This window comes from Hippichthys cyanospilos, chromosome 10, assembly GCF_059441005.1.
Source record: "Hippichthys cyanospilos isolate Australia breed blue-spotted pipefish chromosome 10, RoL_Hcya_1.0, whole genome shotgun sequence".
Lineage (NCBI taxonomy): Eukaryota > Metazoa > Chordata > Actinopteri > Syngnathiformes > Syngnathidae > Hippichthys > Hippichthys cyanospilos.
The window spans coordinates 21,453,980-21,479,058 of record NC_142378.1 but is presented as its reverse complement, the minus strand read 5'-3'; the positions used below and the strand labels follow the sequence as shown (position 1 = coordinate 21,479,058).

Below are 25,079 nucleotides of genomic sequence, written 5' to 3'. Positions count from 1 at the left end.
TGTGCATTTATAAAATGCGCATACATTATCCTTAAGACTGAAGCCATTGAAAGCTTGTGTTTGGCGTTCATTTTGTTTTCAAGTCAGCAACAATACTGGAAAGATTATGCCATTTAATTTTTTTTCTTCAAAATATGATCTGCAAGATGAAGAGCAGTACAACAAGGTCATCATTGCAATTCCTCAACCTGTTGTGATGATGGCTTTTAATTGTTTTCAAAGTAATGTAAACATAACATTACCCTTGCTTTTGGTGGATGGTTGCAACGTCACTCATTCCAAATTCTCTAATCTCAAAATTCAGCAAGCATTTATTAAGGAACTGTATCCATTCTCTTCAAACAGATTTACAATTCTACAATGTTTTTCTAAAAAAGAAGTTGCAAGTTTGCGATCCAAATATTTTCAATTTCCTATTGCCCCCAAAGCAAAGGAAATTAATTCCAAAATCCTTAATGGAGTATATCCCTCTTCTGAATTCTTAAGACTGCGTTTTAATTTGGACCACAACAACTGTGTATTTTGTGATGAAGACATTGAAACAACGGAACTTTTTTTTTTTTACTGCAAATTCGTTCATGTATTCTGTGTTTTCATGTATTCAATGTTTTTCTAAAAAAGTTGTAAATTTGCGATCCAAATATTTTCAATTTCCTATTGCCCCCAAAGCAAAGGAAATTCATTCCAAAATCCTCAATGGAGTATATCCCTCTTCTGAATTCTTAAGACTGCGTTTTAATTTGGACCACAACAACTGTGTATTTTGTGATGAAGACATTGAAACAACGGAACTTTTTTTTTTTTTACTGCAAATTTGTTCATGTATTCTGGGAAGATCTGTATGACTGGTTATTTCCTAAACTGCCTAATCTGTCTGTTCTGACAAAAGAAAATGTCTTGTATGGTATTTCTGTTAAGGAGTCACCTAATGACCTGGTCATTAACATACTCATTATTCTTGGGAAATTTTTTTTTCATAAAAATAGATATTTCAAATCGAAACCTAGTTTCATTAGTTTTCATAAGGAATTATGTCAATATTTTAAAACTTTAAAATTTATGAAGAATAAAAACGTGATGAAAATTTATGGGTTGGTGGAGGATCTTGATCTTTTTAATAACCCTTAGCCCCTCTTTTTTTTCTTTTCTTTTGAGTTATTTTGATTTATTTTGTTCTGTTTGTATTTGAAGTGGTTTGTTTGTATCTTTTGTTCTTTTTTCTTTGTACACTTTGGACTTGTCTGAGTCCGACGTTCTTTGATCTGAGCTGCTTTGAGAATGAGGTGCTCCAGCACAGTGGAGCAGTCTCTCTCTCTCTCTCTCTGACTCTCTCTCTCTCTCTCGCTCCCCAATAAACAAGTTCACTACTGTGCAGTGTATAAAGTTTAATAATTTAAGATTTAAGTAAATATGTGTACTGCAGTAATATTTTTCTTGAATAATATGTATAGCAAGAAGACTTTTCATGTTTAGACATTTTTCAAAATGTTGTTGTTGTTGTTTTGTTTATTTTTTGTAATGTAAAAAGTGAATCATCTCCAAAACATTATTTCGGCAGCCCACACGGCCCGGCACCAGTTGATCCACTGACCGCAGTGGCCTTCTAGTAGTGCGTCAGATGTTCTTACCAAAGGACTACATTACCCAGCTTGCTCTGTATTCCAAATTGTATTATGGCGTCATCTCGTCGCAATTCAACTTTTCAAGATTCAAGAGACAGTACTACACGGTGAAATTCTTGATTGTCCATAAATCTATCACGTTAAGCTAACTTGGTAAAATCTTGCAGTTCCGATACTCTGTCTTTTTCTCTCTGTCTCGCTCACACTCTCACACGCTCGCTCTCTCTCGCGCGCGCACTTTTTTTTTCCAGTCCTGTCCTAAAAACTACATTACCCAACACCATTGCGTACTCACATAGCCTTATGGGTAGGGTTCTGATGTCCTTGTCCACTACAGCCTACAAGCAAGTGGAATATTGTGGGGTTCTCACATTCTGTTGTACTTCAAGTAAGTCGGAATTTTCCAACATGATGGCAGCAAGACTTCTCCGCCGTTCTCTCCCAGTGCTTAAGCAAGCGCGCTACTACGCTGAGGCCGCCACTGGTACCCCGCAGATGTCCTTCACTTTTGCCTCTCCGACCCAGGTACCCGCGTCGTTTGGAATGCTAACATGGCCTAGCTTGCGTTAGCCGAGAAGCTTGCTTGATATCCGCTCAATTCAACAGACTGTTAAACAAATCACACGTACACACGAGTCTCTTAGCGAGGAAGCAAAGATTGCTGTCGTAAATCTATGGGTGACCCGCAACGTACCTTATAATATATTTTATGTAACTTTACCATCTTTTAAAATTATTAACTGCACGGTGCTAAGCTTTCAGCTGAATTACCAACAACTTTTGTTATGCACTGTAACTTACTGAATAACCAACAACATTTGTTTCTTACTGTAACTATCTAACCTTGAGTTGCTCTGTGTAGGATTTCTTTTCATTTAGACGTTCTGGCATCAGAAGTACTAGCCATATATGGAATATGGAATGCCTCCCATAAAACGACCGTAGTTGTATTAAACTGCATTACACTGATAATGCACCACCGGAGTCAGGGGTTAACAGCTGTTTACTTCCATCACTGCGTAGTAATGGGTTGGTGAGGCGTTATGGAGCGTGTCGGCACACTGACACATTGTGTTGATATTGTGTCAAATACTGACACTTGCTGGACGTTAATAATCATTTCAGGCAATTCACCTGACACTCAATTCGCAATCTTTAGTTGATCTGGTGTACACAGTTATACAATTCAAGTCGTAGCATTCATAACGTGTTATTCCATATGTCAATGTAAAACTCTGGTAAGTTCAATTCATTGTATTCACAACGTATTATTCCATATCTTTAATGTGACTTGTATCAACATGAAAATCCAAGAGAAAATGATGAGAATGAGGATGCTGCAACTATTTTTCTTTACACATTGTTGTACATAAAATTAGTGTTTTCCCAGTCTTTTAAATGAAGTCCGTTGCGATTACTAGCAATTTCTCCTGTCTTGTAGAACACGCTCACCAGGCAATGACGATTTTGGCGCACACAGGATCTCCCTGGCTATTAGGAAGACATTAGGATAGGTTGTCTGCTGGCTCTAACAATATACCAGAAGATCTTGAGTCTATCATACCCCTTTCCTAAGTCTTGCCGCACATCAAATAGTGCATCTGCAAGTTGCACTTCTTCCAAGTCTCCCCACTTCATCATTCAAGTGCTGCCACAGATCATCTTCAAAATTTGCTCAAATTGGTCCCACCCGGCAGACAACTTTTGTTTCCCCGAAGCTGCTCACAAACAACCGTTTGATTTGGATCATTTCAGCGGTTGACAGATGCACTTCCTTTTAAACGCATTTTGGCGCGTTTTTTTCTGTGTCGACGCAGTACATGCATTGGTCAGGTGATTGTTATAAAGCAGTACACGCACCAACACGGGGGTTGATCTCTGAGCTCAGGGCACGCTTCGAAACATTGGTGTTGCCAGACCCATCACTACAATCCAGACCTTTTGCTGCAGTCTCAAAATATTTGCCACCATGCCTTTTCCACTCCACAATGAACCACCTCGCTCTTTAGGACCTCTATACTATAGAAGGACCTACAAACAGAGCTTTTAGGTGACATAATTGGCTGCTATAAAATCAGCACAAGAATAAGGTTTATTTTTATGAAACCGCACTATGCACAATAACTTCCATATATGTTGTATTTGCAGGTGTTCTTCAAAGACGCCAGTGTAAAACAAGTGGATGTGCCCACTCTCACTGGCGCTTTTGGTATCCTCCCTGCCCACGTGCCCACCTTGCAGGTACTCCGGCCCGGTCTTGTCACAGTCTTCAACGACGATGGCTCCGCTGCTAAATACTTTGGTAAGTTGGACTCAGCAATTAACAATTAACCCTACTACACCTGAATGTACTGTGATTTTTGTCTCATCAATACATTCCCTCCTGTATGTTACAGTGAGCAGTGGGTCCATAACTGTCAATGCCGATTCTTCAGTGCAGCTGCTAGCTGAGGAGGCCGTACCTCTGGACCAGCTGGATGTTGCTGTAAGTAGACTTGTTATAGTAAAATAAATACAAGAAAACATTCATTGAATTATATTTGTCCCACAATCGTGAGAGAGCAATGATTGATTTTGAGCGAGCAAAAATAGATTTCGGCACAGCGAAAGAAATATTGAGCGAGCGAAAATAGATTGCGCACAGACAAAAAATATTGAGTGCGCAATGATAAGAGCTTGAGCAAGCAACGTTGGATTTTGAGCACAGAAAAACGTTTTGCACGCTCAAAATCTCTGATTGCTTCCTCCCTCCCTCGCTCAACATCTAGCTTTCCACCCGCTCGAGTTGTGTCCCTTCTGCGAGCTCAGTTTGGCACAGTTACCTCTAACTATAAATGCACTTGACACGGATGTCGAACTACTGCGGTACACATATTTACTTCAATCTTAAATTATTAATTATTTTTATATAATTATATAATTATATAATTATATAATATAATTATATACTATAATTATTAAATTATTATTAATTATTATTAACAGTTACCCCTTTCCATCCTTTGTCGTCTTGCAGTTATTTTAGCACCACTTGGAAGTCAAATTAATGTGAAAGAGTTTACACTTGAAATTCCAATTTATTACAAAAGAAATCTAGGTAAGAAATTTGCAATGTGCTCTGGTGAAGCTCCTTCCTCCACTGCCGACGTTGTGTGTGTTGTATGATAGAGACCACGCTGTTTGCCTTGGTCTACGTAATGAAGGAACCTAGAAAAACCTCTCGCGTCAAACTAGTTGCTAGCGTGTTCGTTTTTGTTGAAGGATCGCCCATACCACAACATAGTGAAACAATTTATTTAATGCAGACAGAGTGGGAAAATACACGAGGCCAGTCCTGCTGCAGGTCCGTGCAGAAAATGGCAACGTTTCACCTTCCACATTCAGTTCTTCTACCCTTTTGGGGCATGTAGTCCCACTGTGGAATGCAGGTGCATGTGCGTGTGTGTGTGTGTGTGTGTGTGTGTGTGTGTGTGTGTGTGTGTGTGTGTGGGCGTATGTGTGTGTGTGTGTGTGTGTGCGTGGGGGTCTGTTTGCGTGGGGATGGTGTCTTCAACAGTCTTTGTTCTGCCGACCATTCTTTGAAGCAGGAGGAGGTTTGAGCTCCATAAACCCTTCTCTTGAAGGCCACACCTAGCCTTTTGTTCCTGCTGGAATGTTGTGTCGGGGGATGCCATCTGTTCCTTTTGGAGGTGATGGCTTGTCTTGATTTCTCCTGGGCCATGACTATATCTGCTTCATACTGACATTACGTCGTCTCAATCTTTATTAGAACAACACAGTTTCGTGAACACACTATTTTATTGATATATTGGATTTAAAAAAAAACATGTATTTCGTTCAATAACAAGCAGGATTTGTGGTGGAAGTAGATTAAAACTCCTATCCTCATTAGTCCATGTTCACGCCGGGAGCCAATCACGTGTCTTATAGAAGCGCCAGTCTCCCTCTTGAAATCATGTTTGAGTGACCTGCACGACACGCGTTTGGCTCCCGGCTCGAAAATCGACCAATGAGGGCAGGAGTTTTAATCTACTCCCACCCCAACTCCCACCTCATAGACCAAGAGTGAAGTTCCAGTCTCAATTGTAAAACACACACGCTTTTTTTATTCATTATTTATTGTTGATCTTTTTTTTTTTTTTTTAATTGCTGTCCTTTTGCTATTTATTTATTGCTCAAACATGGAGTGTAGTCTGCTACTCGGGGAAGTGCACGCAATTAGAATTTCATTGTGTGGTATAATAATACTATACAAATGACAATAAAAAACCCAGCAACTCTTTAATCTGTTTGATAGCGCCAAGTGAGAGGAGCAAAGACATTCCCTGGACTGTTGGAAATCTCTTACCTAGATTTTTTTTGGAATAAAATGGTATTTCAAGTGTAAACTCAAATCGTTGTCATGTTTGCTCATCTACAGCTTTCACTTTAATTAAACTTCCAGGCGCCGCTAATATAACGTGAGACTACAGCCAAATGGATGGTAAGGGATAGCAGTACAGTTACTGTATAAGGTTTAATAATGAAAAATTTAAGTAAGTTTATGGATATTAATATTTGTCTGAAATTTGTATAGCATGAAGACTTCCCATTTAAAAAAAATTAAGGTATTGACAAAGGATGAGACGAGATTTCGCACAGCAAGAATTGAACGCCTCAAGATCACTCTCTCCCGCATGCCACGAGATTCGTTTCCTTTTCACTTTTTTGGAGGGTACAGCTTAGTTTATTGAGCCAGAAGTCCAATGGAGGGCAACTAGGCTGATGGATAGGCTTGAGTGCTACACTCCCGAACAGTAGATGGCAGAATGTACCTAACCATTTTTTGCAAACCACCGTTAATTGAAAAGAAGAAAGCCCTCAACCAAGTACACAAGGAGAAATACATGATGGAAAATACAAAGAGAAATATGCGATAGTCCAATTACTTTTAAATCATTTGTGTGGCAAAGTTATGGTTTTCCAACCACGATAAGGATAATATGAAAAAAAGAGAGAAATATACGATGGTTCGATTACTTTTAATCTGTATGGCAACGTTATGGTTTTCCAATCAAGGAAAAGGATGGTAACACATTGACTGATAAGACAAAGACATTTTTTAAACCCGGAAAAAAAGAAATGCCATACACCGCAGCTAACGTGAACTGTATGCAAAGGCTACTAACACTTACTAGTACTACCACCAAAACCTGAAGCTATCCAGCTCTTCTAAAACGCCCTCTAACAAGCAAGCAACAATAAGAAACACTTTTGCATCGCCACTGGAGCCACCAACTGCGAGAGCTATCAAAACAACACGGGATGATGGTATGAACATTGTGCTGGATATGAAGCCATTTTTGAAGAGGGTGAAATTCGGCTGCTAGCTAATTGACACCCTTGACCATGACATCCTGTCACGACATTACTTTACTCACTCAGTTGTTCCAACACTTTACAATAAAACCAAAATGGACAACTGCTCACTTCTGGTGGAATTCATGATTGTGAAGTGTCGCCCCTTCTACTTGCCAAGGAAGATAAGTTAAATCCTGCTGGTCGCTACCTGTATCCCCCCCCAACTAACAACAGCAACAGAAGTGCAGCACTGAACGAACTGTACCAGGCTATCAGTGAACAACAAACAGCACAACCAGACGGCTTCATCATCCTCGCTGGGGATTTCAACCATGCTGATCTCAAAACTTTTCTCCCGATGTTTCATCAACAAATCCACTTTGCAACAAGAGGACATAACATTTTGGACTGTGTTTACACTCAGCACAAAGGAGCGTACAAAGCCACCCCCTCCCCCACATTGGTGCCTCTGACCACCTCACTATGATGCTAATGCCTGCATACAGACCAAGAGTGAAAGTCATCAAACCTGCACTGAAAGAAGTAAGGGTGTGGCCACAGGAGGCAACCTCAGCCCTACAGGACTGCTTTGAGTCAACAGACTGGGACATTTTTAAGGAAGCAGCCACCTACAACGGCATCACAGATATTGAGGAGTACACAGACACAGTGACCTCCTACATCACCAAATGCATGGACGACGTGACCCACATCAAGATGATCACCACACGGGCCAACCAGAAGCCAGGGCTAACAGGAGACGTCCACAGGCTGTTGAGGGCCAGAGACAAGGCCTTCAAAGCTGGGGAGAAATCAGCCCTGAGAACAGCGAGAGCCAACCTGTCCCGTAGCATCAGGAAAGCCAAACAAGAATACACAAACAAGATAACTTCTCACTTCAAGGACAGCAAGAATACACACAGCCTATGGCAGGGCATTCAAGCTATCACAGACTACAAACCTGCACCACACAGCTGTGAGAGCGACATCACTCTGCTCAACAACCTAAACAGTTTCTTTGCACGCTTTGAGGAACAGAACACCACCCGCCCACAGAAAACACCACCACCTTCACACGACAAGCCTCTGTGCCTGTCTGCTGCCAGCGTGAGGAGGACACTCTCCGCCATCAACACCCGGAAAGGAGCAGGTCCAGACAACATCTCTGGCAGGGTGCTGAAAGACTGTGCAGAGGAGCTGAAAGATGTTTTTACAGACATCTTTAACACCTCCCTGAGGCAAGCCATTGTGCCATCAGGCTTCAAAGCTGCCACCATCATACCTGTGCCAAAGAAATCCTCCCCATCCTGCTTTAACGACTATCGTCTGGTGGCAATGATAACAATCATCATGAAAAGCTTTGAACGACTAGTCCTGTCACACATAAAATCCATCCTGCCCCCCAGCCTGGACCCGTATCAGTTCGCCTACAGAGCAAAGCGATCCTCAGACAACGCAATCTGCTCTGCCCTCCACCCTGTACTCACCCACCTGGACAAGAAAGACTCATATGTGAGTGCTGTTCATAGACTTCAGCTCAGCGTTCAACACCATAATACCACAACAACTCACCTGCAAACTGGACAAACTGGGCCTCAGCACCTCACTCTGCAACTGGCTGCTGGATTTCCTCAGCCAGAGGCCTCAGGTGGTGCGTGTTGGCAACAACATCTCAGGCAGGATCACCCTGAGCACGGGGGCCCCACAAGGCTGTGTGCTCAGCCCCCTCCTCTTCACCCTATTGACACACGACTGCACAGCAACCCACAGCTCCAACCACCTCGTGAAGTTTGCTGACGACACAACACTGGTGGGCCTCATCTCCAACGACGACGAGACCCACTACAGGAAAGAAGTGGAGCTTCTGACCAGATGGTGCAAGGACAACAACATTCTACAGAGGAACCATTGAAAGCATCCTCACCAGCTGCATCACCGTGTGGGGCGGGAGCTGCACTGACTACAACAGGAAGGCTCTACAACGCATCATGAGGACAGCTGAGAGGATTATTGGTGCTCCACTCCCCTCCCTGCAAGACCTGTACACCACCCACCTCAGCCGCAAAGCCGTCACGATTGTCACCGATACAAGCCAGCCTGCACACAGTCTGTTCAGCCTCCTGCCTTCCGGAAAGAGGTACAGGAGCCTCCCGAACCACCCGACTCAGGAACAGCTTCATCCACCAGGCCGTGAGACTGCTGAACTCGCCCTCCTTCCCACCCGTGAAACTGCTGAACTCTCTCTCTCTCCCCTCCTCTCTCCCACATTCAGCCCCAGCCAGAAGAAACACCTAGCTGGCAGACGAAGTTTAGATCATTCGACCCCCCCCCCCCCCCCCCCCCCCACCACACACACACACACACACACACCTCAAATGCACACAACAGGGACAACCACAGTCAGAGTTGTCTTGCTTTGTCTCGTACTTTTGGATTGTCTTGTCATGTGCTGCTACTTATGTCTTGTCTCGGGGTACTCCTGGTTTTTTTGTATTTAGTTTTTAGTTTTCGTTATTAGTTTAGCAACACTAGGCAAAGTAGATCCAACATACTACACATTACATTACTATAAATAAGAGTGTAGTTTTTAGAATCTTCTCAGAGTCTTGCGCACCTGCACTTTGTTGCTTGCTTTCGAACATGCACCTTTCCATCTCTGCAACATCATTTCGCAGTGAGTGTCACTATTTGTATTAATGTTTTTTTGTTTAATGTTTGGCACTTTAAATATGTTTTTGAAAGAGTTCAGCTGCAACTTTTCTTACAGCAGCCTGTGAAAAGAAAGTTTTTATTTTGATTTTCACTCATTCTGAGAGATCTCAGCTGAATAATTGCAGCAGCATATGGAAAAACCCTAGTTTATTGCAACCTGCTCAATAAAAAGCATCATTTTGAAATTGAAAAGTTTAAATTCGCAGGAATTTTTTTTTAATTTTTTAAAAATTTTGCAAAAATTTTGTCATATCTCGTACTCGTTCGCGGACTCAATCTTGTGAGATATCTCGTTCTGTGGGATGTGTATCTCGTCCCATGCCTAATATAATAAATGCATGAAAATTTCGTGGGCGTGGGGGGTGATGCTACTTTGCGATTTTTCACTTAGCGTGGGGGGCTCCTGTCCCCATCAACTGTGAAACACGAGGAATCACTGTGCATTAATGACTCCCTGACACCCCCCCTTTTTTTTAGCTGCAGCTTGTCTCCTCTTTCTCATTATTCAAGAGAAACTCAGCAGTATTTAACAACTGATCTGAGGTGATTTTGAAATATACGTAAGAGCTAGCTCTTAGCACAGCACAGCAGCTGTGCTTTCTGTGCGGACTGGATCTCCTCCTCGTCTTTCCTGCTTTATTTGCAAAAGGCAATCATACACTAAGTTGCACACAGGACACAAACTGACATTCAAACTGTAATTTGAAAGTTTTCCTCCTATTAAAAGATGGTGGCGAAACATGGCGGCCCCCTGTCTGAGTAGCATGCAATTTATATTGGTGGTGATCTCTTCATTTGTCCTCGCAGTTGAATTTGACTGTTTACATGTTAGGATTTTAACGCACCAGCACACTCGCAATGCTTCCCTCTTTTTGAGTTTGGGCAATGCCAATGTCGAAGTGACTCCAAGGACAAAATGAACTTTTTGTTTTTTCTTTCCTTTTTTGTAAACCCTCACTCCCTTCTTCGGATTTGCAGCAACAATGCAAGGGAGCCCACAGTGCTAATAGGAAGGGAAAGGTCACTCACTGTGGAGCTATCTCACATGTGTCAAATCCTCACTAGAAGACCTTTAACTTGCAACCATGTTTGACATTTCTAATTTCTAATTGCCATCGTCACAAACGGAGCTTTCAAGCGCAGCAGGTAAAAACGGACATTTTTTTCGCCACTAGATGGTGCTGTAAATGGTTTGGAAGTTTATCACATAGCTGTATTAGGTCATGACTTTTAAAGTCCCTGCAAAGTTTTCAGATTGTTTGAAGATGTTATAGCTGAGTTATTAAGGTTTTTGTCACTCTTGGTGAAGGAAATATTAAACATAATTTGAAGCTCCACCCCCATCTAATTAGTCATGAGATCTTCAAGATATTTGGACTGTGTGCCCCTCAGTCGGACAATGATCCATGCCAAAGTTGAAGGTAATAGGGTGAACCGTTTAAGAGAAAAAGGCACTAGTTTGAGACCTTTTAAACGTCTAAGTATGGGGCAAAACAGCACATTAAAAAAAAATCATAACAATTTTTCTGTACATCCTAGCACATCACTCCTATTGACTTTTTTGTAGGTCTTACAGTCATTTGCCTACAAAGTTTCATAGCTGTAGGTCAAACCAAACAGGATTGACTGTAATCTTTCGACTAATGACATTTTTTGCAGCCACTAGGTGGCACTAGCTTTAACCTGGGATATATGTTTGTCCATGTCTTCACGAATAGATTTACATCGAATGTGTGAAATTGTGAGAAGATCAGATCATCTGGGTCAAATTACAGCAGCTTTTACTGGTCCGATAAAGCTTTGGAATGAAAATGGACGTAGAGGCCACGCCCATTATCAAAATTTCGTAAAATTTGGTGGGGGTCAGCAGGGCTGTCTAGAGGCTTGTCAGACTTAATTTCAGCGATATTACTTTAAAGGGCTCAGCTAAACACATAAAAACGTTTAAAAAATGCTATATTTTTGGCTGCCATTAGGTGGCACTCGCACTATGACAAAAAAATACGTTGATAGGTGTATTCCGCATTGGAAACCCATCAAATATATGAAGTTTGGTAAAGATAAGACCATCTGGGTCCAAATACAGCAACTTTGTTCGTTTTGGCGAGACATCAGACTGACATTTTTGTTTGCCACTAGGTGGCCTTATAAGCAATTGAAGAAATGATTAAACACGTGTGTTAAGGGCTTGAGTCTTCATGTGTCTGTGAAGTTTCAGATTTTTCTAAGCTTGTACAGCTGAGTTATAAAGGTTTGAGTCACATGTGGCGAAGTAAACATCAAAGGCATAATATGAAGCCCCGCCCCCTCTCACTCGGATAAAACACCACAGCAAATTTGAAGTCGATTGGGTCAAGCATTTAGGAGAAAAAAGGAGCAGTTCGGGACCTGCAAACGAGCAGAAACGAGCCAAAAGTGCTCATTCAAAAATTCATAACTCTCTTTCTGTACATCTGAGCATATGGCTCGCGCTGACTTTTTTGTAGGGCTCGAGGTCCTACATAAGGCTACAAGTTTTTGTAGCTCTAGGTCAGGGGTCGGCAACCCAAAATGTTGAAAGAGCCATAATGGACCAAAAAAAACCAAAAAACAAATATGTTTGGAGCCGCAAAAAAATAAAAGCCTTGTAATGAAGGCAACACATGCTGTATGTATCTATAATAGCTATATTAACCTACTATCAAAATGATTAACTACGAATACATAATGAGGCTTCATGATTAAATGTTTATTTTTCCTGCAGTGCATCCTGACACACCACATGACTACTCTGTTGTGCGATGCCGTCTCAAGTTTAACTAAATCACAATATTAATGAATTATGTTTCATTGCTTTGATTAAATTAAATAAAGCGGATTTTAGAAGATTTTATTCATGAGGATTCGAAAAAAACAAAATGGAACGTGCATAAGGTGGCCCTTATCTGGGTAATAGAGTGCAATAAAACGTAGCCTGCATCGCATCTATGAAAATAAAAAATTAGCCACATACCTGCATAAACGTGCAGTCTGTTCAATATCGATCACATCACTGGCAATTGAGTATGCTGGCGCTGAATTAATGTCCTTGATTTGTTGATCGGTGTTGCCTGCCATTTTAATCGTTCTTTCCTTCACTGTCTTGGCGGAGAGAGGCGTGTCTTTTTTTTTTTTTTGTATTATCCCGGTTTTGTTTATGAAGTCCTTAAATTGGTGTTCTGATATGTTGATGAATGACTCCATGTAGTCACCAACTGTAAACGGTTTGCCACGTTTTATTATCTCCCGGGTTGCAACGAAACTTGCAGCAGTCGTGGAGTTTGGAGATGCAATCCACTTCCTAAATATATTTTTGCGCTCCTCTAATTTCTGCAGAAGTAATGCAATCGCACTTTTTCTCTCATTGCCAACTGGGTACTCGACTGTAAATGTAGAACGCCTTCCCTGAAAATGTCGTTCCTCATTGCTATTTTTGTTATTTGACAACTTCTCGCTACAGAGCAAACATTCAGGCAATCCTTCTGCATTGGCAACGAATGCAAATGATTCTGTCCGAGAAATGTTAAATCGTCTGTTCTCCTCAGTTATTTTTCTCTTTTCCCCTTTGGCCCATGGCTCATGGCTGTCGGTTTGTTTACAACGGCCACTTTGCCTAGCAACCTGCCCTGCTAACAGAAACACGTGTCTCAGGCTATGAGGTAATTCTTCGTTGACAGAAATGTTGAAATGTAATATTTATTTTACACATTGCACAGCATTGGAAAATGTTAAGAATGTTTTTGTCATGTTTGTCCCCCTACAGAAACCACATTAAAACGAGAAAAATATTTTTCTCCCCCATCTTTTTCCATTTTCAAACATTTTTGAAAAATCTCCAGGGAGCCACTAGGACACCGCTAAAGAGCCGCATGCGGCTCGAGAGCCGCGGGTTGCCGACCCCTGCTCTAGGTCAAACGGGCCGGGAGTGAGAGGCTATTTTCCACTCATAAGGCCATTTTGGGGCCAATTACAGCCGCTTTTTTCGTTTTGGTGAGACATCTGACTTTGAGGCGACGTGCAGACCACGCCCATTATCGAAAAGTCGTAAAATTTTAAAACCTTAATAAATGGTCTTAATGGTGTTCTGGCCAATTTTCAGTTATTTTACTTAAACAGACTGAGCACAATACATGAAAGTGTAAAAAAAGGCGGCGCTAGTAGCAATTTAAAAAAAAAAATCAAAGGTGTTAAAGGCATAAGTCTCCATGTGTCTGAAGTTTTAGATTTTTTTAAGCTAGTACATCAGAGTTATTAAGGTTTTTGTCACTCTTGGCGAAGGAAAAATTGAACATAATTTGAAGCCCCACCCCTATCATATATGTCGGCGGATCTGCACCAAATTTTGCCCAGTTGTGCCCCTATGTCTTATAATGCACAACAGCAAATTTAAAAACGATTGGGTAAAGCGTTTAGGAGAAACAAGGAGCATTATGGGACCTGCTAATGTGCAAAAATGGGCCAAAAATGCACATTCAAAAATTCATAACTCTTTTTCTGCACATCTGAGAACAGGGCTCGCACTGACTTTTTTTGTAGGTGTCTAGGTCCTACATATGCCTAAAAATTTTCGTAGCTCTAGGTCAAACGGGCCGGGACCAGCTGCACTTTTTCGACCTTAGGTGGCGCTGCAGAGCAATGTTTTTTTTTGCATTGTTAAATATCAAATTTTTCACCAGGCCCGACAACTGTGCAAAATTTGGTGACTTTTTGTGCATGTTTAGGCCCTCAAAAATGGAAAATTTCTGCACAGTAAATAATAATAATAATCCGGTGAAAAACAAGATGGTTCTCGCACCGGTAGCTGCTCGGGCCCTAATAATCCGGAGAAAAACGAGGGCTCTCTCAGCGGTAGTTGCTCGGGCCCTAATAATAATAATAATCAGGAAAAAACAAGAGGGCTCTCGCAGCGGTAGCTGCTCGGCCCTAATAATCCGGGAAAAAAACGAGGGCTCTCGCAGCGGTACCTGCTGAGGCCCTAATAATAATAATCCAGAGAAAAACAAGAGGGCTCTCGCAGCGGTAGCTGCTCAGGCCCCAATAATCCCGAGAAAAACAAGAGGGCTCTTGCAGCGGTAGCTGCTCAGGCCCTAATAATAATAATAATCATCATCTGGATAGGAACAATCGGGACCTCGCAGCGGTCGCTGCTCGGGCGCTAATAATCTGAAGAAAAAAAAAGAGGGCTATCACAGCGGTAGCTGCTCGGGCCCTAACTGTGTGAACTCATCCGATTCACACCTGTCCAATTTCATATAATTCCAATTTATCGTGTGACAACTGCTTCCATTTTTCTCATTCCAAATATTTACAGATTTCCCATGATTCCCTGTTTTCCATGCCAAAAATCCCATTGACTTCACAGTGATTTTACATTTCATATTTACAGCTTTCACATTTCATATTTTCAATATTTAGCTCTTCCATCTCACCTGAAGGATCATACCAGTAATTCATACATTCCAATATTTCCCCATAATTCCATATTTTTCACTCTTTAATATTTTACAATTAAGTTTCAATGGAAGGGTCCCCCATTCATTCCCAACATTTTGAGCTTTCCCATTTCCCATTCATAATACAGTGGACCCTCGTGTTACAACGTCCCTGACTTACGTTATTTTCATGTTGCGACTTTATGACATTTTCCCGGTTTTGTGCCCAAAACAACTGTCATGACCCTAGGGGCTTGGCTGTTTTGTGTTGTTTCGTCTCCATCTGCAGGCGTTTTTAGGTAATTACACTTATTTTCAGTTGCCGTCCCTGCAACGCGTCACTTTTTTCAGTTTTTCCCTTTTATCTTCTACATTATTTGGCCTAGTCAAACTGTTCCAACTTTGTAATATTCAGAATACTTCACAGATTCAAGCCATTCAAACATTCCACCATTCAACGCATCTCCCTTCAGCATTTTTGCCTTCACACCTAATTTCTTCAGGAATTGCACCTTTTCTAGTTATTATTGACTTTATTTATTTTATTTTATTATTATTTGTAAGTATCAAGTCTTGAAGCCTTGTTTGTATACTGCTTATTTATAAAAAAAAAAAAAATTAAAATAAAGGCAATAAATAGACATGTTTGACCAAACATGAATAAATGTGATTTCAATATTGACCAAATTAATTGTGATTATGTTTTTGGCCATAATCATGCAGCTCTAGTTCACACTGCAGAATTGACTTTATTTCAACAGTTAGCACTCCTCTTGAATACATGCAATGTGGGTCTTTGTACGCACTCCCCCACCCACTTCTACATACAGCTCTCGCTCACATTCAGTCACCATACCTGCTACATCTTTAAAAAAGGATTTTAGGTCTAGTTGTTTACTCATTGGACTGTTTTAAAGCTGTTTGTTAGATAGATATTTCTTTGGATATCAACTTGCACTATAGTAAGACGATAATAATTTATTGCACTTCAACTTAAGTCCAGTTGGTGTCAGTATTGTCATAAAAATGTTTCCAATCTCGGTAGTGAAAAAATAAACTGTGATGGCCAGAATTACATGAGGCGGCTGTCGCCCTATGTCTGTTTGTAAGATGAATCAACTTCTTTCATTTGTGAGATTATTAATGCTCAAAATTGATTTGGCATAATCTGTACTCTAAGTTTTTCTGACAATCAAAACTCTAGCAAGGGTCATGCACCCAACTTTTTCCCTAGTGAAGATATCCCACGCTTTTCTGTTTGTTTTTCTTCATTGATCTGTTGTACAAAGGAGATTTCATGTCCAAATCTAGATTTGAACAATTGTCCTTTCTCAATATCATTTTGCATAATGTTAGTTAGTTGTCTTTGTCTCATTTTCCTTTCAAATCAATGTTCTTGCTGCTCAACAGGCTGCCAAGGCCAACCTGGAGAAAGCCCGGACTGACCTTGCCGGTTTGTCCGACGAAGTGGCAAAGGCAGAGGTTCAAATCAGCATAGATGCCAACGAGGCCATCGTCAAGGCATTGGAGTAGAGACCCCGTATGGTATGGCCTGATACGCATGCATTTGTATAGAAAAGGAATCTGAGTTACACTCAGTGTACAGTTTTTTTGGTGTGCCTTTTGAGTGCATTCTTTCATGTTTTGCATGTAAACTCAGTCTACTAATCTTAAGTGAGTCTGGGGATGCTTGAGTAGATATGAGATCTGCTGCCATCATCCAGCAATGGTGTATATTAAGTTTCTCAAATTTGAAAACCATGAAAAGCAACAGAGTAGTTGCTCATACCTCTTAGGGTGGTGCACTCGCAGAGGTGGTTGGACCTGTCCTGATGGTACTGTCACTAACTCTTGTTTTGCTGACAGACCCATTAGTAACCTTTTAGAAATGACAAATCAAAAGTCAAGTCAAAGTCAAGTTTATTGTCAATTTCTTCACATGTGCTTAACATAGAAAGGAATCGAAATTGTGTTTCTCACTATCCTCTGCGTTTTACATGTACTCCCCTGCGTTTTACAAGCCTGACTGAGCTGTAGATTTTTCCGTCATTTTCATTTTGTCGTAATCGTCGCTTGTCAGACTGAATCCTCCAAATTCCGAAGAAACTGTGAAAGTGTCTTATATTTGAGAGTATGGGATTATAAAACACTGTCCAAGTAGGCAGCGAGCTAACAAGCATGCACCCACAGATAACTGGTTGTTACTGAAGCTTATGGGTGTTGCAGGTCCATCCGCAGCTTGTCCATTATGAAACATTACAACATGTAACATGATAGGAAAGTGTCATTGCAGTGAGCAACATTTTCTGACTTACTTTCCCTTCGTAATCGCCTCATTTTTTCCTCTGCACTCTTCATTATGGTTTTAATGAAGTAAAATGTTGAGATGTATACAATCTTGCTCAACACATTCAATGTAGAAGCCTGGAGTAAGAAAAAAAAAAAAAACAATGTTTGTAATTAAATGTTAAGAGAGTTTCTTGTGCATTTGCTTTTAAAATATGATTTAACTCAATAGGTTGCTTGCACATAGCTGACCAAAGCATTCTGAGATGCCTTTCCTTCTCCGTCTGGCAAAAAGAGGTGACGTCCGAGATGAGATCAATGGGTTCATGTTAGCTCATTATGCCCTGTTTACATGCACGCACCTACAACTAGAATTACCAGTGAGGAGACTGACAAAAGACCGAGGAGAAATGTATTTGTGTTGGGGGAATCTTTTTTTTTTTTCTTAATTTTATTTGAACAAAGTAGTAAAACATGGTACTTAGTAATCCACAAATTGCATCTGAAAATGACTACCATCACTTTAAGTGTCTGCTTTGCTTCAAGTGGGATTAAAACAGTCTGAAAAAAAAAGTGCATCAAAGTGCCTAAAAAAAGGAACACATTTAGAAACATTTTTGATCAACTGAATTGTTGGATGCTGAAAAAAAAAATCTAACATTAATAAATTAAAATTGACTGGAATAACACAGGAGAACATATATATTAATCTTTAAAACCTGACGAAAAAGGCAATAAAATGTTTTTACAGCGCTTTAAAAAAAAAAACAACAACTCCCAATGCTAGTAAATTTAACATTGCGAAAGCAAAGCCTGTTCTCTGGGGTCATATTCGACCCGGGTGGCATGGCATCACGCCCCGCTATTTGAATGACTAATTGCAGGCCACAAGTAAATACAAGACGTTGATTTTATGCATGTCTTGTTCACATTGATGTTGCACTGTTTTCATATATTGACTGGGTAAATGGACACAAATGGAGCAAAGTTTATGTCAACGCTCTCAAGCAAATTGTTAACATAAAATCTTGTGCCAATTTTACTTGCTTTTTCTGTTCTATTGATCAGGTTTGGTGATTTTGGAGTCTGGGATAATCAGTAAAGTGGCCAATGAGATATTTGACAGCTAGTAATGATCACATGATTTTATGCTCACTAACACCCCTTTTTCCTATTTATTTATTTATTTATTTATTTACAGGTCATCGTTCCCGTTTTTGATGGAACACATATTTTCAACATCTCCAGTTATCCAGTGGATTCCAGGCTTGCAGTGGACAAAAATAAATAAATGTATTTGGAATTATCTGGTGGCCTTCGCCTGCTTGTTTTTAATCAACAAGTTTGTGAGGCCACAAACTTGAGCAGTTGAGATGAGCTAAATGGCAAACAAGCAAGTATTATACTGTGCTGTTGTGAGATCATCTGATTATCCTCTCACCGACCTTTTTAACATCGCTTCACGGAAATAAAGTATCTCTACGACTACTTTGAGAAAACACATCTGTTATGTGCGAAGGCCCGCCCAACTTTGCTCATGACACTGGAAAAGACATCCATTATTGCAGTACAAATGGGACCTTATTCTGTTTCATATTCAATAAAGCTCTAGCTATTGTTTTTCACATGCAGGATTCAACCCAGCATCCTGAGACACAGTGTGTAAAAAAAAAAAAAAAAAAAAAAAAAGCGCACTTCTGTTTATTATGTAACACTGAAACATACTCTGAGGCCTCATAACAAGCTAATGCTTACTACTTGTTTGTGATTTCATAAATGCAATATTTCAAGTTGGAGCGTGGACCTGTGGGCCGATGTTACAGATCAGAAATTGAAAATAAGTCAACAACTCTTGGACTCATTCGTTCACAGGCTTTGATCAAAGTCTTCAATTTGTTCACGTGCATGATAACGCTTCAGACAGACGAGATGAAACACTTGCATCAAACACAACTGTTTAACCCATGAGCAGTATTTTGATCATTTATGAGTCATTTTAACAATCATCTGCAATTGTAACATCCCCTTGTAAAGGCATATTTCCTATTGCTAAGTGTCTTTTTAAAGTACAGGATGCTTTTTATCAACAGTGATAACTTGCATTACACATGAAATTTATTATAAGAGGGAAAGAACACTTCCTTGTTGCCCCCAGCAACTGAAAATTAATTTTAGCGTCTCAAGGACTTGACTTCAGCTGTTCTGAAGGCAACAAATGTCACCCTTCATGCGTATGTATCCCCTCTGTGCGGTAAAAAAAACTTTCTATAATGTTTGGTTGACCCCTGATCTTTTCCAGATAGAATTTGGTAAAAGTCAAGTAGCATGTTCAGAACCTATTTTTGATTCTGCCTCTGCCATCTTTTATGAAGTGCCAGACCTAATGACTCCAGTCACACAATTTCGCATCTTTCATAAGACCCTTTTTTTTTTTAGCCCGGATAAATCATTGGCAGTTGACATGCTTCTCCAATCACCATTGACATTTCACTCCTGTTGGCAATCATTCATGCAGCTAATGGCACAGACTGTTCGTCTGCCACATCAGGGAAAAAAAACAAAACAAAACGGCTCTCGATTGGTGGTGATTACAAAGGATTTAAAGAACAGGAGCAAAATTGGATGGACAAAGTATCACCAGACAGGTGGACGAAATCAAACCAACGAGAACACAGACAATAAAGGCAGCCATCAGGGAAAAAACAAAACAAAACGGCTCGATTGGTGGTGATTACAAAGGATTTAAAGAACAGCAAAACTGGATGGACAAAGTATAACCAGATAGGTGGACGCAATCAAACACAGACAATAAAGGCAGACGCGGCGAGTGGAACAGAAATATGAACAAAAACCAACAACAAATGCCAACTAAACATAAAAAATGAATATGAATGACATAAAATGAGCAAACAGCTGTCCCCAAGTTATTTCAGTACAACATCCATTCTTTTTTTCCTCAGAAAGACTTTCATGACTTGCTTGTAGAGTTTAAATCTTTTTGTGTTCACATGGAAGCCAATGCTGAAAGTCGCGTCGGTCCAATTTTCATGATGCTGAGAGGTCGAAGATGGCGGCGTAGCAAGCAAACCTGAACTTAATAGGTCGTCTAAAAAAGTTTGAAAACTGAGAGAACAACTGAGTGGTACAATCAACGATAGATCATTTCTAGGAACATGATTTCCGAAAGGGAATGTTTCAGGCGCACACACACCAACATGAAAAAGGACATTCTTTTTCATGATAAACATGGTCAATCAACATGGTCGGTCAAAAGCTGAGTTTGTTTAAAGGTATGAAGTTAGGCCTCAGGACAGGTACAAGAGGATGAGAGGCATCCGAAGAGTACTCTGATTGGAGTTGCGACCTTTTGTTCCAGACTCTTGCCCTCAGCTGTCAGCTCCTCGCGTGCAGCCTGGCGGTGGGAGGGAGGCTGTGACACCAGCCTCCCACCACTCTGGCCTCTCATGTGCCATCCGTCCCTCCGTTCCTGCAGCCCCCCTGTGTAACACAAACAACAACCCACCCACCCATCCGCCAAACTCGCTTTCAGACGCTTGCCTCCACACAGTGTGTTCCAGCCAGGTAGCAGTGCTACAAATAGATTAAGTGTGGGCATTTGAAGGGAGAAAACAGCAAAGCCTGCTGTAAACGAATTGAGAAACTTTTTTTTTTTTCCTATTGCCTAGGTAGCAGTGCTTCAAAATCGCACATGCTTTGGTCAGATTCACGTTGCCGATCCCCACTGTGCTGTGTTTATACAGTTTACATACACTTTTGTTTACATGACCAACAAAAGTTGTTGTATTTCACACCATATTGTCTCGTTCAACCTTGTTCACACCCGAATAACACCTTAACAATGTCGCGCTGTCAGTTGTTCTGCCACCTCTCTGCAAGCAGCCTTGGTGCTTTCGTGTAGTTTACACATGTGATGAAAAAACACAGAAGCAAGTTTGGAAAAACACTAATGTGTTCATAGTATAAGTATAATTCTGGCCTTCAATGCTGATTTATGGTGACAAAAGATTTATAAAGTGTGTACAAAATGCTAAATGTTGTCCACAAACTAGTTATAACCCAAAATAAAAAAATTATATCAGTGATTTTATTATAACGTTTGCACGTAATTATAATGTGTGGCCACAAAATAGCTTTAATAAATGCAATATATGAATTCAATATAACAAATGCACACAATACCAATGAAACATCGACTATGTTATATACTATGTTATATCGACTATGAAATCGATATAAAGTGTGCGCAAAATTAATTATGCTAATAAATTTCGACTTCACTCTCGACTGAGGTAGGTGCTTTCTGCTCTTCTCCTCTCCCTCCCTTACCCCCTGCTTTGCTGATTTTGTCCTGTGCTGTCTGCTTTTTCAACTATTATTGTAGTCTCCTGTAATATTATATTCTGAAATCTGACCATGGAATTGGTCGCTGCGCTCTCGATTCTATCGACAAACTTTACAAGAAAAGGCTGGGGGGAGCCTTCCTTCTCCTCTGGGATCTGCCAGATAATATATCACGAAATGGTAGGCGGTATGTCTCTTGATCTTGTTCGAAGAGGATGTGGGGAACATCTATATTATTGGAATTTTGATAATGAAGATCCTCCTTTATGGAGTTTGTTGATTGAAGTTTCCCAGACGGGCGCAACTGGATTGGAGAACAAGCTGCTGGTCTTCTTTGGTAGGTGTTAGGGAGAGCGAATAACATCTCAGAATCATGTGGCGAGTAGATCCAACCGCAACTTGTGTGTGGTTGTCGAATTCTCGAGTGGAATGGCTGTCATAGCGGAGAAGTTGGCGTTTCGCGTCAAAGTAATTGATTGCTATTTTGGCTAAACGAAGCCCATTCGGAGTCACAGGCTATTGACTCAAGTTCGACCACATTGCCCCTCGGACTGATCAACAAGACAATTGTCTCACCTTTTTCAACTATGACAGTACGCTTTGTGTATCAGATGAAGGACACTCTTACGCATGCATATCACGGAACAGATTACGTTTGGCTTGGGGGATTTTTGCTTTAATTTACTAACATTCTTTACAATTTATCTGCCACTTTGGGATGAGGGCATCAGCATGGGCATTGCCTTCAAGAGGAGAATTCCTGCTTACGACCCACCTGTTAAATTTACAAATCAAAGTACAAATATTTGTTGGTTCTATGACAGATATTCATAAATGTTCAATATGAGGGCTGCCTGTGACTCTGCACACTGCTCCACTGTCGCTACTGATGTTGATGGTCATCCTGGCGATTTAGGTACGCATAAGCAGCCCTTTTTTTGAAATTTATGGTGCCATGTCCTAATTTGTTTTGTACTTGGTGCCTTCTTTGCAAAATTTGTGAAGAAGTGACTGAGTCCGAGCATACTCTAACACGCAAATGTCTTTTCTTTTAAAGTGAACGGCCTTTCTTAACCAGAATAGATCCAAACTGCCAAACGTTACACACAAAAACATGGATTTTCTGTAAAAATGTAAATAAAAACAAAATACAACAATTTGAAAGTCCTTCTCAACCCATATTCAATTGAATACACTACAAAGACAACATATTAATGTTCAAACTGATAAACTTAATTGTTTTTTGCCAAATAATAATTAACTTAAAATTTCATGGCTGCAACACCTCCAGTACAAGTTGGGAAAGGTGACTAAAAATACAGAGAAACCTGAGAAAAGCTCATCAAAAAATATTTGGAGCATCCCACATGTGATCCGGCTAATTGGGAACAGGTGGGTACCATGGTTGGGCATAAAAGGAGCCTCCCCAAACATGCTAAGTCATTAACAAGCAAGGATGGGGTGAAGTTCACCACTTTGCACACAACTTGGTGAGAAAATAGTTGATGGTATGGGGGTGCCTTAGTTCCCATGGTATGTGTGACTTACATTTCTGTGAAGGCAACATAAATGCTGAAAAGTACATACAGATTTTTGAGCAACATATGCTGCCATCCAAGCAACGTCTTTTTTATGGATGCTGCTGCTTATTTCAGCAACATAATGCCAAGCCACATTCTACACGTGCACAACAGCGTGGCTTTGAAGTAAAAGAGACCAGGTTCTCCCCTGGCCTGCTTGCAGTCCAGACCTGTTCCCCCTTGAAAATGTGCGGCGAATTATGAAGCGTAAAATACGACAGAGAAGACCCCGGACTGTTGAACAACTGAAGTGGTTCATCAAGCATGAGAAGCTAATAAAGTAAGAGCCCTCTCTTTCATAACATTTATTGAGTGTTATTACAGTTTTTTTCCATTGGTTTGGCTCATTTCTTGAGACTGAGATGACATTCTCATAACTATAAAGCAATTTGGCCAAACAGACTCGCAGTTCTGCACAACACTTCAGATAAACCAGCAAAATGTAATTTGTCTCCCAAAACTACTCATCCGTGCTTCCAAATGAAATCCCTTTCCCATGTAAATAGTCAGTACCATAAAAATGGCATGGATCCTTCTCAATTGCTTTGGCACATTTTCATTCATTCTGTCAAAATAACTTGGATGGTACTGCACAACTACATGGATCACCTGTCAATGTTTGTACAGCTGCCAAAACAGTTTACCCTTCAGTCAAAACTACATTCCCTTCTCATATAACTCAGTCAGTGCCTTGAAAATGCATTGTCCCTTTGGTATTGTGTAAGTACTGCAAGTAAAAATGCAGAGATGCTTTGTGATGGTACATTTCTAACTAAAGGCATAACATTTTCACACCACACATACACATACTGCACTCATTCTGCCGAGGAATTTTCATTTTTATTCTCAACTAACGTAAATTGCACACATTATAGGAGGTAGGGAATCGTAAAAAGGAAAATATACTGTGTACACAAAATACAAAAACCCACAAAAAAGAAAAAAATCAACAATTCAACGCTGTAAATACAAAAAGTCACAAATGAAGACATTTGTACATGTGACTGAGGCAAAACAACACAAATACAGCCAACCTTTTTGGGTCATGACAGTTGTTTTTGTCGCAAAGTCGGGAAAATAAGGGGGGACGAAAAAACTCAGTATTCCAAATTGCAACATGAAAAAAACGTAAGCCAGGGACGTTGTAACACGGGGGTCCACTATATATATGTATGTACATATATATATATATATATATATATATATATATGAAATTTGATGTTGCTGCTGTTTTAGCATTAGCTGGAGTGACGAATGATATTTTTTAAATTTCCTTTCTACCTTCCGTCGGACCTGTGTCCAGTGTTTTTCTTTCCTTTATTTTTGAGGACTGTTTCCATTCTTCGTTAGCTAGAGATTCGCCGATTCTCCGAACAGCTCCTAGCTACGGTCGTCCTCGTTTTCGTGCAGCTCTACTAGCGTAAGTATTCGCTTGACTGTACTAAGGTAAGCATGGCTTCGTGCACCTCCACCGCATCAGTCACTTGTGACACCTGCACCATTCTCATGGAGATGCTTTCTCTTCTGGAGGGACGTGTCCCCTCAGCTAGAGCAGAGTAGTTTGATCATCGTAGATCAGACGGACACATCTGATAGCGTGGGCTGTAGCCCTCCCACTATTATGGTTAGAATTATCCCTATGCCGCTAGCGTTGGCTAGTGCAGGTTGTAGCCTACCCTCTAGCCCTAAGCAGCCTGCTAGCCGCGGTGAGCCTGTTCAGACGTGCC

General features: G+C 40.6%; 1 protein-coding gene across 1 annotated transcript; it reads left to right on the top strand.

Annotated features, from left to right (window-relative positions):
• The first annotated feature begins 1,908 nt into the window (after positions 1-1,908).
• On the top strand, positions 1,909-18,716 carry atp5f1d (ATP synthase F1 subunit delta). Its single transcript, XM_088425890.1, has 5 exons — positions 1,909-2,147; positions 3,771-3,924; positions 4,019-4,107; positions 16,535-16,669; positions 18,612-18,716. The coding sequence occupies exons 1-4, from the start codon at positions 1,926-1,928 to the stop codon at positions 16,655-16,657; spliced, it is 588 nt and encodes a 195-aa protein (XP_088282016.1). The 5' UTR covers positions 1,909-1,925; the 3' UTR covers positions 16,658-16,669; positions 18,612-18,716.
• Positions 18,717-25,079: the final 6,363 nt, after the last annotated feature.